At 39.7% G+C, this 16,281-nt stretch overlaps 1 protein-coding gene across 4 annotated transcripts in view; it reads right to left on the bottom strand.

The window, feature by feature from the left end:
* The window catches only part of LOC135100453 (THO complex subunit 5 homolog), a 105,855-nt gene that overhangs the window by 32,400 nt on the left and 57,174 nt on the right, over window positions 1–16,281 (bottom strand). For all 4 annotated transcript variants that reach the window (XR_010268714.1, XM_064003362.1, XM_064003364.1 and 1 more), the window contains exon 11: window positions 11,413–11,585. Coding sequence is in view for 3 of the 4 variants with exons in the window: in XM_064003362.1 (XP_063859432.1) it covers window positions 11,413–11,585 (173 nt within the window). In the remaining variant the exon portion in view is untranslated. The remainder of the gene's footprint in view (window positions 1–11,412; window positions 11,586–16,281) is intronic.

Below are 16,281 nucleotides of genomic sequence, written 5' to 3'. Positions count from 1 at the left end.
AAAAAAATCCCACTGAGATGCCATTCCCATAAAAGGGTCCAAAGTGAAGGATAAGTGTCTTGAAACCTCCCTCTTGAAGGATATTCAAGTCATAGAAAGGTGGAAATACAGAAGCTGGCAGGGAGTTCAAGAGTTCACCAGAGAAAGAGATGAATGATTGAGAATACTGGCTAACTCTTGCATTAGAGAGGTAGACAGAATAGAGGTGAGAGAAAGAAGAAAGTCTTGTGCAGCAAGGCTGCAGGAGGGGAGGCATGCAGTTAACAAGATCAGAAGAGCAGTTAGCATGAAAATATCAGTAGAAGACAGCTAGAAATGTAACACTGTGGCGATGTGAGAGAGGCTGAAGACAGTCAATTAGAGGAGAGGAGTTGATGAGACAAAAAGCTTTTGATTCCATCCTGTCTAGAAGAGCGGTATGAGAGGAACCCCCCCAGACATGTGAAGCATACTCCATACATGGACAGATAAGGCCCTAGTACAGAGTTAGCAGCTGGGTGGGGAGGGGGGTGAGAAAACTGGCAGATATATCTCAGAACACCTAACTTCATAGAAGCTGTTTTAGCTAGAGAAGAGATGTGAAGTTTCCAGTTCAGATTATAAGTAAAGGACAGACCGAGAATGTTCAGTGTAGAAGAGGGGGACAGTTGAGTGTCACTGAAGAAGAGGGGATAGTTGTCTGGAAGGTTGTGTCGAGTTGATATATGGAGGAATTGAGTTTTTGAGGCACTGAACAATACCAAGTTTGCTCTGCCCCAATCAGAAATTTTAGAAAGATCAGAAGTCAGGCATTCTGTGGCTTCCCTGCATAAAATGCTTACTTCCTGAAGTGTTGGATGTCTTTGAAAAGATGTAGAAAAGTGCAGGGTGGTATCATCAGCATAGGAGTGGATAGGACAAGAAGTTTGGTTTAGGTCATTGATGAATAAGAAGAGAGAGGGGACAGGACAGAACCCTGAGGAACAGGGTTCTCTTAGGAGAAGAACAGTGACCATCTACCACACCAGCAACAGAATGGTCAGAAAGAAAACTTGAGATGATGTTACAGAGAAAAGGATAGAAGCCTTAGGAGGGTAGTTTGGAAATCAAAGCTTTGTGCTAGAGGATAAAAGCCTTAGGAGGCTACTTTGGAAATCGAAGCTTTGTGCCAGACTCCATCAAAAGTTTTCGATATATCCAAGGCAACAGCAAAAGTTTCACCAAAATCTCTAAAAGAGGATGACCAAGACTCAGTAAGGAAAGCCAGAAGATCACCAGTAGAGTGGCCTTGATGCAACCCATACTGGCAATCAGATAGAAGGTTGTGAAGTGATGTTTAAGAATTCTTATTGAAGATAGATACAAAAACTTTTAATAGGCAGGAAATTAAAGCAATAGGACAGTACTTTGGGGGATTAGAACAGTTACCAGCAAGAAGGAAAGGTAGATGTTGACAGACAGGGTTGAAAGAGTTTGACTAGGTAAGGTGCAAGCACAAAGGCACCGTTTCAGAGAACAAGAGGAGGGACCCCATAAAGTCCATAAGCCTCCTGAGAGTCTAGGCCAGCAAGGGCATATGAAACATCATTGCAAAGAATTTTAACAGGTAGCATGAAATAGTCAGAGGGTGGAGGAGAGGGAGGAACAAGCCCTGAGTCATCCAAGTAGAGTTTTTAGCAAAGGTTTGAGCTAAGAGTTCTGCCTTAAAGACAGATAAAATAGCAGTGGTGCCATCTGGTTGAAATAAAGGAAGGAAAGAAGAAGCAAAGATATTGGAGATGTTTTTGGCTAGGTGTCAGAAGTCATGAGGGGAGGGGGGTTAGAGCTTGAAAGATTTTGACACTTTCTATTAATGAAGGAGTTTTTGTCTAGTTGGAGAACAGACCTGGCATGATTTTGGGCAGAAATATAAAGTTTATGAGATTCTGGTGATGGAAGACTCAAGTACCTTTTGTAGGCCACCTCTCTATCATATATAGCATGAGAACAGGCTGTAATAAACCAAGATTTGGAAGGTTTAGGTCGAGAAAATGAGTGAGGAATGTATGCCTCCATGCCAGACACTATCACCTCTGTTATGTGCTCAGCATACAGAGACAGATCTCACATATGGAAGCAGTAGTCATTCCAAGGAAAATCAGTAAAATACCTCTTCAGGTACCCCTAACTAGCAGAGACAAAACCAGAATGATACCTCCTCAGGTCCCCCCAATTACTAGAGGCAAAATGCCAGAGGCACCTCCACTTAGGGGAATCCTGAGGAAGGGTTGGAGCAATAGGACAAGATACAGATATGAGATTGTGATCGGAGGAGCTTAATGGAGAAGATAAGGTAACAGCATAAGCAGAAGGATTAGGAAAAGGTCAAGAATGCTGGGCATATCTCCAAGACAGTCAAGAATATGAGTAGGGTATTGCACCAATTGCTCTAGGTTATGGAGGATAGCAAAGTTAAAGGCTAGTTTACCAGGATGGTCAGTGAAAGGAAAGGAAAGCCAAAGTTGGTGGCAGACATTGAAGTCTCCAAGAATGGAGATCTCCACAAAAGGGAAGTCAGAATGTGCTCCACTTTGGAACTTATGTAGTCAAAAAATTTTTCAGTCAGAGGAGTCAGGTGAGAGATGTACAGCACAGATAAATTTAGTTTGAGAGTGACTCTGTAGTCATAGCTATATTCATCAAACATTTTCTTTTCTATTACAATAAGCTGTTTCTTCTCTGTTACTCTCATGTTCCATGTTTCAGCACCATACAGCACAGTGGGTACCACTTTTCCCTCATAAAACCCTTTAAACTCCTACCTAGTGTCCTATGTTTTAAGATCTTTCTCAGACCACCAAGTATTTTTTCTGCTTCCTTCACCCTGCATTTCACCTCTGTCTCCACTTTTTTGTCCACTATAACTGTTAATACCAAATACTTGAAACAATCTATCTCTTCCAGCTGTTCTCCATTCAATCTTACATCCATCTTTTCACCACTATCTCTTTCAGGCATTCCATTACTTTAGTTTTACTAACTTTCACTTTCAGCTTCCTCCTCCTTCAAACACACCAAAATTCCTCCACCAATCCTTAACTTCCTCTCTGAGTCAGCCACCAGAGCTGTATCATCACCAAATAGTAGCTGACTCAGGTCCCACAACCTTTTCTCCCCATTGATCAAACTCAGGCATCTGCCTAAAACCCTATTTCCTTTACTGCACCATCCATATACAAGTTGAATGACCACATAACATTACACAATTATGTTGTAAACTTAAAGGAAAGGAAAGAACTCAATGACACCATCACCAACTCTTACATATCCCCTGCTATTTACATACAGATTCTTCACTCCTAATAAACTGCCTCCAACTCTGTATATTTTTAGAACATTCCATAGTCCTTTCTTGTCAATGTTATCCACTTTCTCCAAGACCATGAATGCCAAAATGACTTTCTTTTCCCCAAAACTTTTCACACAACTAACTTACAGTAAAAAAAGTCTGGTCTACACAACTTCCCTTTCTAGAACCTTTCCTACCACACTCAGCAAACTGATGTCCCTATAATTGAAGCATTCCTATCTATCCCCTTTTCTTTTATCAAAAGGTACTACATATGCATTTAAAAGATTATCATGAAAAATTGGGATTTAATCACAATGTTTCATTCCTCAGCCTCAACCTGAAGTAGCAATATTTTCTACTTTCCTAGCATTGGTGATTATTTCATTTTATTTATTTTATTATTACCTATTTATTTATTATTATTTTTTTTTATATTTGTTTACCATGGTTTTGCATGTATCTGAACCATGCAGAATATCTGTAGAAATTACAAAATTAATTAGCACTAGAGTATGGTAGGAGGATTCAGGTAGTTAGTAGTGAGGAAAATAAAGATAGCTAATTGTTACATTGCTTTTCTATTACTTAAACCTTCTGAGACATCTCTGCCTATCATCAAAAGGATGATTTTAAAGCACATATCAGCTTGACTTCTGTGTTATTGTTAATATACATTCTGTAAGTGCTGATTTTGCTTTGTTAGCTGAATCACGGCTACCCTCTTTTAGGAATTTCAGTGATTTTTTTTTTTATTGCTTTACAAATAAAAGACCTTTGGTAGTTTGGCATAAAAATCTTAAATTATCATCTTCATTTTTGTCCACTTTTCATAGCTTTATCTCAAGGGCTCTTTCTGGACATTCTATTACTGCTATGGTAGATGATAACTCTTGTATTAAGGTGGACAAAATAGAGAGAAAATATAAAGTCTTGTGCAGCAAGGCTGCATGATGGGGGGGAAAGCATGCAATAAGTTAAAAAACAGTAACCATGGAAATAACAACAGAAGAAATAACAATAGTAAGAAATACAACACTGTGGTAATGCAAAGGAGAATCAAGAATCTGTTAGAGAAGAGAAGTTGAGGTGAAAAGCTTTTGATTTCATCCTGTTTAAGAGGTATGTGTGAGTATTGTTTCCACATACCGTAAATGGATAGAGAAGGCCACTTTACAGAGTTAGAAGCTGGGAGAAGGAAAAATATTAGTGGAAGCAACACAAGATAACTAAATTCATAGAAGCTGTTTTATTATGAGAAGAGATGTGAAATTTCCATTTGAGATTTTAAGTAAATGACAGTCTAAGCATTTCTATTGTGGAAGACAGGGATAGTTGAGTGTCGCTGAAGAAGAGGGGATAATTGTCTGGAAAATTGTGTTAAGTGGATAGATAAATGTAGAAACTGAACAACACTGGTATGCTACAATTCTCTTGTATCTTCTGTTCTCTTTGTTTTTTGTCACATACCAATAGCAGGGTGAAACCATAAGATAACACAGAGAACAAGGTAAATATGAACAAAAGAGGTGCAATGTGATACTTTTGCTGCTCTTACTCCATTGCCACAAATGCCACATAATAGTGAACCATCTCACATCTCACTACCTGCTACTCACTCTCCTCCAGATACTGGTCAGAATCTCTTAAAATATCATCTGAATACTTTATATCGCTCCAAGATTGATGCAAAATCACACAGAAACAAATCCCCAAAGGGATAGTTGTTAACTTTATTTCCTTATTGATAAGTTTTTTCTGTTTTTCAAATATAAATCTCTTACTGATTTTGAAAGACCCTTTTTTTATTTAAAAAAGGAATAAATGAGTGATTTTTCTTCTGTGCTTCAGATTTTTAATCACAGCACCATAACTACATAAATCAGCAATATATTCCACACCAAAACATAAAAAATAACAGAATAGATAAGTAAACAAATAAATAAATAAATAAATAAATAAAATATGCTTAAAAAATTTGATATATGCAATCTTTTAGATAGCATATCAAGTTCATCTGATATTTTCATTAACATTTTATTGCATGTAACAAAAATATTTTTAAACTGTTAAGAGGAAGACCATGCCTGGAGTGGATGAACTGTATGAAGAGAGCAGTGAATGAGAGAGGCAAAAAAGAACGATTGTGTGTTAGGGGTGAAAGAAGAGTGGCAGCAGTGAGTACGTGAAAATTAGTCTCATTAACCTCTGGGATGGGATGTGGGCACATTTAGCAGGTTCCATTGGAGTATGAACCCAGTTAAGGTAAGGAGCACTCTGCAGGAAGTACCCTTCATATTTCACTACTGGAGCGATCAGCTGATCTTTTTCCTATTCTCGTGACTGCAATAAACACACAAGATATTTTCTCAAGAATTTTGTACCGCAATTCAAAGTCAGCAACATTTCACAGGAAACTTAGTGGAATATTTCAGGAAATCTTGACCACCAGCATGTTGGTTATTTTCTATTGAGGTTGGCAAGTTGTGGTCACAAGAAGAGGAAGAAGGACAGCCAATTGTTCCAGTAGTTTGCCACCTCTGTGTGTTCCTCTGCTGAGTCTACTGCATTGAGTTCAATGGAGCTTGCTTTTAATATTACCTTGCCTAACTTTAATACTACCTTGCTCATCACTTCGTGATTTGAGATTTAGGTTAGGTTTAGTAAACCAATGTGAGCCCTGTGGGTACCTTGCCACCCAAAATCAAAATGTTACTTTGGAGTTCTATCTTCCCCAAAACGTTTACTTTTCTTTTAAATCCACAAATATGTGAACCCATGAATGCTGAACCACTAATAGGCAAGGGAACACTATATGTGGTATGTATATATGTATGTATGTATGTATGTGTATATATATATATATATATATATATATATATATATATATATATATATATATATATATATATATATATATATATATATATATATATATATATATATATATATATATATATATATATATATATATATATATATATATATATATATGGTGTCCTGGGAGGCAAGTCACATATTCTCAGATATAAAAGATCAAGTCATTTTATGCTAAAATTATTCCATGGTCAAATGCTTTTAACACTATGGTTTAAAAGTTACAGGATAGTTTAATATGAACACTCTAAGATTTGGCAAGGAGGAGGAAGGAAAGAGGCAGCAGCAAAGGTGAGCATGAGCATCATGAGGAAGTTACTTAATTATACATTGAGACTTTCATATATAAAGATATAATTGAGTTCAAGAATGCATTGTATCATTGTAGCAAATAATAGCTCAAACATAACAAATGCCACATGGCAATAGCAATCAGCTGGATGTTGCAGGATAGCCCAAGCGCAGCCACTTGCCAGTGATGCACGTTCATATTTAAATGTTCCATAACTTCTAAACCAAGATGTTAAAAGCATTTGCCCATAAGATAATTCCAACTTAGAATGAATTGATTTGGGAGGATATCCTCCCACGACATCCTGTGTGTGTGTGTGTGTGTGTGTGTGTGTGTGTGTGTGTGTGTGTGTGTGTGTGTGTGTGTGTGTGTGTGTATATATATATATATATATATATATATATATATATATATATATATATATATATATATATATATATATATATATATAATATATATATATATATATATATATATATATATATATATATATATATATATATATATATATATATATATATATATATATATATATACACACACAAGCCAGCAATTCCATACAGGATGGCCTGGACAAAGCACCATACACTCATACACACATCATTCACAGTCTTAGCCCTGTTGGTTCCTTTCAAATTTCCCCCTTTCATAAACACCAATTAATTTCTTAATCAATTTAGGAAATACTTTCCATAAAAGTGTTATTTGCAAACTGAATTGACTTCATCTTTCATTTTTGGTTTACCTATACTAATTTCTAATCCAATATCTAGACAATTGGTGATGGATGAAAGTTGGCTGATAGAGCTGAGCAGAGAAAATTATGATGGTTTGGGAAGCCCTTTTTCTGTTCCCTCCTACATTCTCAATCTTATTTTCAATCCAAAGCTGAATGTTGCATCTGTGTACACGACAACAACCTGCTCTCATGCCCAATCTCTTAAATCTTCCAAATTTTCCATCATCTGGCTATAACTACAGAGAAACTCTCAAACTAAATTTATCAGTGCTGCACACCTCTCACCTAACTCTTCTGACTATAAAAAATTATTTGACTACTTTACTTCCTAAATGGAGCACATCCTAATTCTCTTCCCTCTGCAGAGATATCAATTCTTGGATACTTCAGTGCTCACCACCAGCTTTGGCTTTCCTCTCCCTTCACTGACCATCCTGGTGAACTAACCTTGAACTTTGCTATCCTCCATGACCTAAAGCAACTAGTCCAACACCCTACTTGTAATCCTGACTACTTTGGGAGATATGCCCAACATTCTTGATCTCTCCCTAATCTCTAATCATTCCATTGGGCTTCTCCAATCACAACCTCATATCTTTATCTTGTCCTATCTCTCCAATCCCTCCTCAGGATCCTATACAGCAGAGGTGCCTCTGGCATTTTGCCTCTGGTAATTGGGGGACCTGAGGAGGTATTATTCTGGTTTTCCTTGGAATGACTATTGCTTCCATGTCAGAGACCCTACTGTGATAGTGTTTGGTATGGAAGCGTACATTCCTCACTCATTCTCTCAACCTAAACTTTCCAAACTTAAGTTTAACACAACCTGTTCTTGTGCTATACATGATAGAGAGGTGGCCCACAAAACATACTTGAGCGTTCATCACCTGAATCTCATGCACTTTATATTTCTGCCCAGAATCATGCCAAGTCTGTTCTCCAACTAGCCAAAAACTCTTTCATTAATAGAAAGTATCACAATCTTGCAAGATTCAATTCCCCTCACAACTTCTGCCACCTAGGTAAAAACATTCCAGTAACTTTGGTTCTTTATCTTTCCCTCCCTTGCTTCAACATGATGGCACCACTGCCACCTCATCTAACTCTAAATCTAAAGCTGAACTCCTTGTTCAAGTCTTTGCTAACAAATCTACCCTGGATGATTCAGGGCTTGTTCCTCCCTCTCCTCCACCCTCCAGCTACTTCATGCTACCCATTAAGATCCTTCACAGTGGTGTTTTCCATGTCCTCACTGACCTTAACCCTCAGAAAGCTTATGGACCTGATGGGATCCATCCTATTGTTCTCCAAAACTGTACCTCCATGCTTACACCTTGCCAAGTCAAACTCTTCCAACTTTGTAATCAGCATCTACCTTTCCTTCTTGCTGAAAGTTTGCCTACATTCAGCCTGTTTCTAAAAAGGGTGATTGCTTAAATCCTTCAAACTACCATCCAATTACTTTAATTTCCTGCCTCTTAAGTTTTTAAATCTATCCTCAACAGGAAGATTCTTAAACATCTATCACTTCACAAACTTCTATCTGATTGCCAGTATGGGTTCCGTCAAGGCCACTCTAATGGTGATCTGGCTTTCCTTACTAAGTCTTGGTCATCCTCTTTTAGGAATTCTGGTAAAACTTTCCCTGTTACCTTAAATGTATCAAAAACTTTTGATAGTTTTACACAAAGCTGTGATTTCTAAACTATCTTCCAATGGCTTCCATCCTTCTCTCCGTAACTTCATCTCAGATCATTCTATTGCAGCTGTGGTAGATGTTCACCATTCTCCTAAATCTATTAACAGAGATGTTCCTCATGGTTCTGTCATATCACCAGCTCTCTTCGTATTATTCACCAATGATCTTTTAAACCAAACTTCTTGTCCTATCTACTACTACGCTGATGATACTGCCCTGCACTTTTTCACATCTTTTTTTGTAGATGTCCAACCCTTCAGGAAGTAAACAGCTCACACTGGGAAGCCACAGAACACTTGACTTCTGATATCTAAAAATTTTTAATTGGGCAAAGCAAACTTAATATTGTTCAATGCCTCAAAAACTCAATTCCTCAATCTATCAACTTAACACAATCTTCCAGATAATTATCCCCTCTTCTTCAATGACACTCAACTGTCGTCCTCTTCAACACTGAACATCCTCAGTCTGTCCCTTAGTTATAATCTAAACCGGAAACTTCACATCTCATCTCTAGATAAAACAGCTTCTATGAAGTTAAGTGTTCTGAGTTGTCCCTGCCAGTTTTTCTCAACCACCAACTGCTAACTCTGTACAGGGGCCTTATCCATCCATGTATGGAGTGTGCTTCACATGTATGGAGGGTGTTCCACTCATACCACTCTTTTAAAAAGACAGGGTGGAATCAGAAGCTTTTCATTTTATGAACTCCTCTCCTCTGACTGTCTTCAGCCTCACTGTCATCACCACAATGTTGCATCTCTTGCTATCTTCTACTGCTATTTTCATGCTAACTGCTCTTTTGATCTTGCTATCAGCATGCCTGCCCTCCTCCCGTGGCCTTGCTGTACAAGACCTTCTTTCTCTCACCCCTATTCTGTCCATCTCTCTAATGCAAGAGTTAACCATTATTCTCAATCATTCATCCTGTGGTGACTTCACACCAGAATTTATAGTGTTGTCACAGAACAAGAAAGAAAGAAGAAGAAAAGAAGAAAAAGACAAAATAAGGAAGAATAAAGAAGAGAAGATAAAATAAGTAATAAGAAAGAAGAAATGAGAAGACAGATGAGGTAGCAAGAAAACAAGTCATCACCCCACCCAGGAAGATTATTAGCACTTGATATCAAGGGAACAAAGAAAACAATGAACATGGACACAGTATAAAACAGGAAGAAAGCCATAAACTGCTTGGGAAGGCAGCCTAAGTCAAAAGAGGATTAACATTAATGATGTAGGGGACAAAGCAGAGAAAGTGACTGAAAGGGAAAGTAGGCCAGCTACAAGGTATAAGGCACCAGGAGGAAAGATCAGCCTATAGAAACATACCAATGCCCACTTAAGCTCCACCTCCAAACTGCCCCTAAACCCTGACTGGTATCTGTATCAATTACCACGCCTGTGGGCGGATCATATGCGTAGATGAGCAATGTGAATAATAGATATGTAAAATGTTATGAAAATAAAGATACTTTTCTGAGGGAAATAGACAGTCCCAAGCAAATGTATATGAACTGAAGTGACAGAGAATTAGACAGTAGCAGACAGAGAGACAGAGGTTCCAGAGGGCCTGACCAGAGAGGGGTCGAGATGGGCAGAATAACTTAAAAGTAAGTGGAGCTTGAAAGCATGATGCAGTCTATAAATCAAGTATATTATTAAAAGAGGAGTAGAATGTTTATTTGATGTTTTATGTTTGGTATGATAGGTTTGTGGGGTGTACAAAGATTTACTTTATTACGGATTATTTATGGTAAATGATGTGGTGCTGATATCATGTGTGCTTTCCTAACTGAACATTAATTGCAATGATTGAATATTAGTTGTGTTTATGAATTTGATATTGTCTGTGTTCTTGTATGATGATTGTGTTGATCAATGAATACGTTCAAGAGATATATAGTGACACCAAATAACTTTGAACAAATGGAACATGAATGTGAGTGAGGAATTTTGACTTGTAAGAAATGTAAATAATTAGCAGTGATTAATTAAAATATGAAAATGTTTGTGAGTTTTCCAGCAACCTTTATATACTGAATCCATGCAACATCTCAGTCTATGACAATCCTTTTCTCTGGTAAACTCTGGAACTCCCTGCCTGCTTCTGTGTTTCCTTCTTCCTATGACTTGAACTTTTCAAGAGGGAGATATGAGAGTGTGTGTGTGTGTGTGTGTGTGTGTGTGTGTGTGTGTGTGTGTGTGTGTGTGTGTGTGTGTGTGTGTGTGTGTGTGTGTGTGTGTGTGTGTGTGTGTGTGTGTGTGTGTGTGTGTGTGTGTGTGTGTGTGTGTGTGTGTGTGAAAAAATGTAGAGGGGGACACCTTTTCTTAGCCATCCTCTCCTAAAGGTTGACAGTTTGGTATATACTGTAGATATAGACAAATATTAGTTACATATTGATGGATGTACTGTATGAAAAGAGATACAAAATATAGATTATTTGATGACTATGGCTACAAGAACTGATAATGTCTGCACAGAGGGATGGGCATCCTACTTTGTTGAGTTTGCTGTTTCCAAGTTGAGCAGCTGTGTGTGAAGAGCCAATCTGGCCTGCAGGCGCCTCCTGATGGCTTGGATAATGATTGGCACCTGTTCAGCACTTTCCTGCCAAGCAACCACTTCTCCATCTCCTGGAGAAGAATCTGGGGCAGAAGGGCTCACAGCTGGCTGTGGGAAAAAAAACAATTATTCACTTTTGTGAAGACTGAAAATATAATAATTCCTCCAATATCCTGATGTTCAATAACTGAACTTGTCAAAACCCAGATATAAACATGCCTGAATATCAAACCAAACATCAATGGTTAAATATCTGGATATCCACACATCAACAACCAGTGCAAGTCAAGCTTCCTGCTGTGTGCTGTCTTCATATCCAATGAGAGAGAGAGAAGAGAGAGAGAGAGAGAGAGAGAGAGAGAGAGAGAGAGAGAGAGAGAGAGAGAGAGGAGAGAGAGAGAGAGAGAGGAGAGAGAGAGGAGAGAGAGAGAGAGAGAGAGAGAGAGAGAGAGAGAGAGAGAGAGAGAGAGAGAGAGAGAGAGAGAGAGAGAGAGAGAGAGAGAGAGAGAGAGAGAGAGAGAGAGAGAGAGAGAGAGAGAGAGCATCTAAGTCCCTCCCGGTGAGAGCGTCAGTGCCACAGGGCTCAGTGCTGGGGCCAGTCCTGTGGAACCTCTACGTGGACAATCTTCTCCAACAGCTGCAGGCGGTCTCAGCTTATGCTGACGATTGCACTCTCTCCTGTACCTACAACACAAAAGTGTGCATGCTGCTGAAGAGATCAATCAGCAGCTTGGGGTGATACAGGAGTGGGGGGCACACTGGCAGGTGACCTTTGCTCCGGAGAAGACACAGGTAATGGTAGTCTCTCGATCCCCCGCTGCTGAGCCAGCAGTGGAGGGAGGGCTACGCTTTGGTGGCCTTCCTCTCGAACTCCAAGAGTCTGTCAAGATTCTGGGGGTGGAGGTGGATCGAGGGCTGCGGTTTGACCGCCACATCAAACCCATTGGCCTTAAGGCCTCACACCGAGTCTCCTCCTTGAGGAGGGTGGCCAACTTGCTCGAAAGGAGAGGGAGGCTCTTACTCTACAAGGCCCAGATATGGCCTTATTTAGAGTATGCCGCCCTCTCCTGGATGTCCTGTGCTGCCACACACATCAGCAAGCTCGACAGCATCCCGCGATGGGCATTGCGACTGGTGGAAGCAGCAGGTGCCCCAGCCCATTCTGAGGCTCCCATCGACCCACTAGAACACCACAGGGACGTGGCAGCCCTTGTGGTGTTCCACAAGGCACAGGTGCAGGGTGTGCCACATCTGTCAGGACTACGGCTGCCCACCAGAGTCACCTCACGGGACACGAGAACGGTGTTATCCAGTGGTAACTCAGTGGAAGTGCCGCGTTCCCGCTCCAGCCAACACCCGTGCACCTTTTGGGAGAGAGTCTCCAGCCTGTGGAACATCTTCGCGTCCTCCATCCCTCATATCAGGGGGATGGATACCCAGGACGTGAAGTTAGCAGCACACCACTGGAGGGGCTCGTTCCCAACCCCCCCCTGCTAACCATATTAGCATAAGGCCATAAAGAATGTATACACATGTATATATCTTTATATTTATATTTGTGTGTTGTGTCCCACCCCTAAAATAGGTTGCACACAGCAGTGTGCCTTCAGGTGATAATGTACCTATGTTTAAATAAACAGAGAGAGAGAGAGAGAGAGAGAGAGAGAGAGAGAGAGAGAGAGAGAGAGAGAGAGAGAGAGAGAGAGAGAGAGAGAGAGAGAGAGAGAGAGAGAGAGAGAGAGTGTATGGCAACTACAACCAGAAACCACCACCATAACCAACTGCACACTCCTCCATTCTTTACATTGAGAAATATATAGTGATGGAATGGCTGTCCTCTGCCATAACATGCTGTTTTACATTATTCTTATGTGGAACAGAGGTGCTGTAGATCCATCAGAAAAATGACAAGCCTAAGATGACACCTGCACCTCTCTCTATCCATACCCAGAAGGCCCTGGACCTAATCCTTAATAATCTGATGAACTATGTAATACCTCCCTCTGAAAGCCTTTCCTGCCTTCAGATGCAGCTACCATGTCACCATCCTGTAGTCAGCAGATTTCTCCATCCCCAGGTCAGAATGCTCTTCTGTTATCGACCCTAAGTGTCTTGACAACCCCCTTCAACTTTTTCTTCATTAACTTCTGCAACATTAACAGTCTTAGATCTAATTTTCAATCTGTAGAACACCACCTCTCCTCTACTAAACCTCATCTTGTTTTCCTCACTAAAGCACAGGTGCCTGAGGCAACTGGTAGTACCCCCTTTTCTGTTCCCTTCTACTTTCTCTATCCTCATTTTCAATCCAAATTTGGAAGTTGCATTTCTGTGCATTTTTTTTTTTTTTTATTTAGGAAGGATAATGGCCAAGGGCAACAAAAATCTAATAAAAAAAATGCCCACTGAAATGCCAGTCCCATAAAAGGGTCAAAGCAGTGGTCAAAAATTGATGAATAAGTGTCTTGAAACCTCCCTCTTGAAGACACTTATTCATCAGTTTTTGACCACTGCTTTGACCCTTTTATGGGACTGGCATTTCAGTGGGCATTTTTTTTTTATTAGATTTTTGTTGCCCTTGGCCAGTGTCCTTCCTACATAAAAAAAAAAAAAAATGCACAGAAATGCAACTTCCAAATTTGGATTGAAAATGAGGATAGAGAAAGTAGAAGGGAACAGAAAAGGGGGTACTATCAGTTGCCTCAGGCACCTGTGGCATAATGACTTAACCTCCTCTCATGCCTATACTCTTGACTCTTCCAAGTTTTCTATCATCTGGCTATTACTAAAGAGTACACTTCTCACCTAACTTCTCTGACTCCAAGAAATTCTTTGACTACTTAACTTCAATTCCTCAAAAACTCAATTCCTCCATCTATCAACTCTACTCAACCTTCCAGACAACTATCCCCTCTTCTTCAATGACACTCAACTGTCCCCCTCTTTTACACTGAATATCCTCAGTCTGTCCTTTTCTTATAATCTAAACTGGAAACTTCACATCTCACCTCTAGCTAACACAGCTTCTATGAGTTTAGCATTCTGAGATATCTCTGCCAGTTTTTCTCACTCACCAAGTTGTTAACTCTGTACAAGAGCCTTATTTGTCTATGTATGGATTATGCTTCACATGTCTGGGGGGGCAGGGGGTTCCACTCATATCACTCTTTTAGATAGGGTGGAATCAAAAGCTTTTTCATTTCATTAACTCCTCTCCTCTAACTGACTGTCTTCAGCCTCTTTCTCACTGCCACAATGTTGTATCTCTAGCTATCTTCTAGCCATTTTCATGGTAATTACTCTTTTGATTTTGCTAACTGCATGCCTCCGCTCCTCCCGCAGTCTTGCTGCACAAGACTTTCTTTTTTCTCTCACCCCTATTCTGTCCACCTCTCTAATGCAAGAGTTAACCAGTATTCTCATTCATTTATCCCTTTCTCTGGTAAACTCTAGAACTTCCTGCCTGCTTCTGTATTTCCACCTTCCTATGACTTGAATTCCTTCAAGAGGGAGATTTCAAGATACATCCTTAAATTTTTTACTACAGTAAAATCCCTCTTATCCGGCATCAACGGGACCACCGACATGCCGGATACTTGAATACAAGTGAAATTATGTCCACAATCACCACCCTACACTCACGCATCTTACCATAACAAAGATCAGCTGATCTTAATCAGCAGCTGATCTGATCAGCTGCTTAAGTGTAAGCACAACACGCTTCCTCTTTTCTACAACTTTAGGCATGATGAAGGTGTCAGGCGATAAACAGTGCACACGCGGTACTGAGTCACTGAGTAAACACAGTGCAGTGGGCTGCAGATGGCGCGAAGCAGTGCGCTCTGGTGGCGAGGGAACAAAGTATGCCTCGCGCGGGAATTTTAATCGATTTTATGAGTACACATTGATTTTTTATTGATTTTAAGGCTCGGGGAAAAATGTGCCGGACACTTGAAGCTGCCAGATACTTGAATGCCGGATAAGAAAGATTTTACCGTATTGCCTCTTACCCTATTCGAGGACCAGCATCTCAGTGAGCTTTTTTTTTTTATTGGATTTTTATTGCCCTTGGCCACTGTCCCTCCTACATAATAATAATAAAAAAAATATAAAAAATACACTACAATCACAAGAAATTACAGGCTTTACATGGATTTTGCCCTTCATAGCTTCTGTCAGTGGATCATACAACACCAACAGACAGATGGCAAAGGTTTGGAGGGCAGGTAAACCAATTATTACCACATCACCAATCTTCCCAGGCAAACTGAAAGTTGGCTGAAATATCCAACTGATCTCAGACAGATCATTCCTTTATCAAAAAGACTCGATGAACAGAGAAATAATGTATTTAAATGTAGCCACACACAAAACTGCAATTCCAAAAATAATCTGAGATCAAACAGGCCAAGAAATCCTACCATCAAACAAAAATACAACACATGAAAAGATGTAATCCCTTATTTTTGTTCAAGTACAGAAACCACCTTACAGGTTTCCAGAAACCCCTCCAAAGCAGTCCACACAATAAACAGTCACTTAACCAATATTTGCCAGTCTCTTCCCAACCTTAACCACAACAAACTTCTTTGTTACCTTCCTACCACACACATTTTTTTTCTTCAGTACAAGTGGGAGAGTAACCTACAAGGCACCTCCTCCATTATAAAATGGTCACTCCTCCCTCAAGCACCATCCCCTGAACTGCTAACCCCCTACAAACCACGTACATTGCACCCTAATCTGGTATATCATTCAAATCATGTTTATTAACACATGTGTGTACCCTTTTTTTTCTTTTTTT

Source organism: Scylla paramamosain, chromosome 5, assembly GCF_035594125.1.
Source record: "Scylla paramamosain isolate STU-SP2022 chromosome 5, ASM3559412v1, whole genome shotgun sequence".
In the NCBI taxonomy this organism is placed as follows: domain Eukaryota; kingdom Metazoa; phylum Arthropoda; class Malacostraca; order Decapoda; family Portunidae; genus Scylla; species Scylla paramamosain.
Note: the sequence above shows the minus strand (reverse complement) of the source record. Positions and strands in the feature narration are given on the sequence as shown.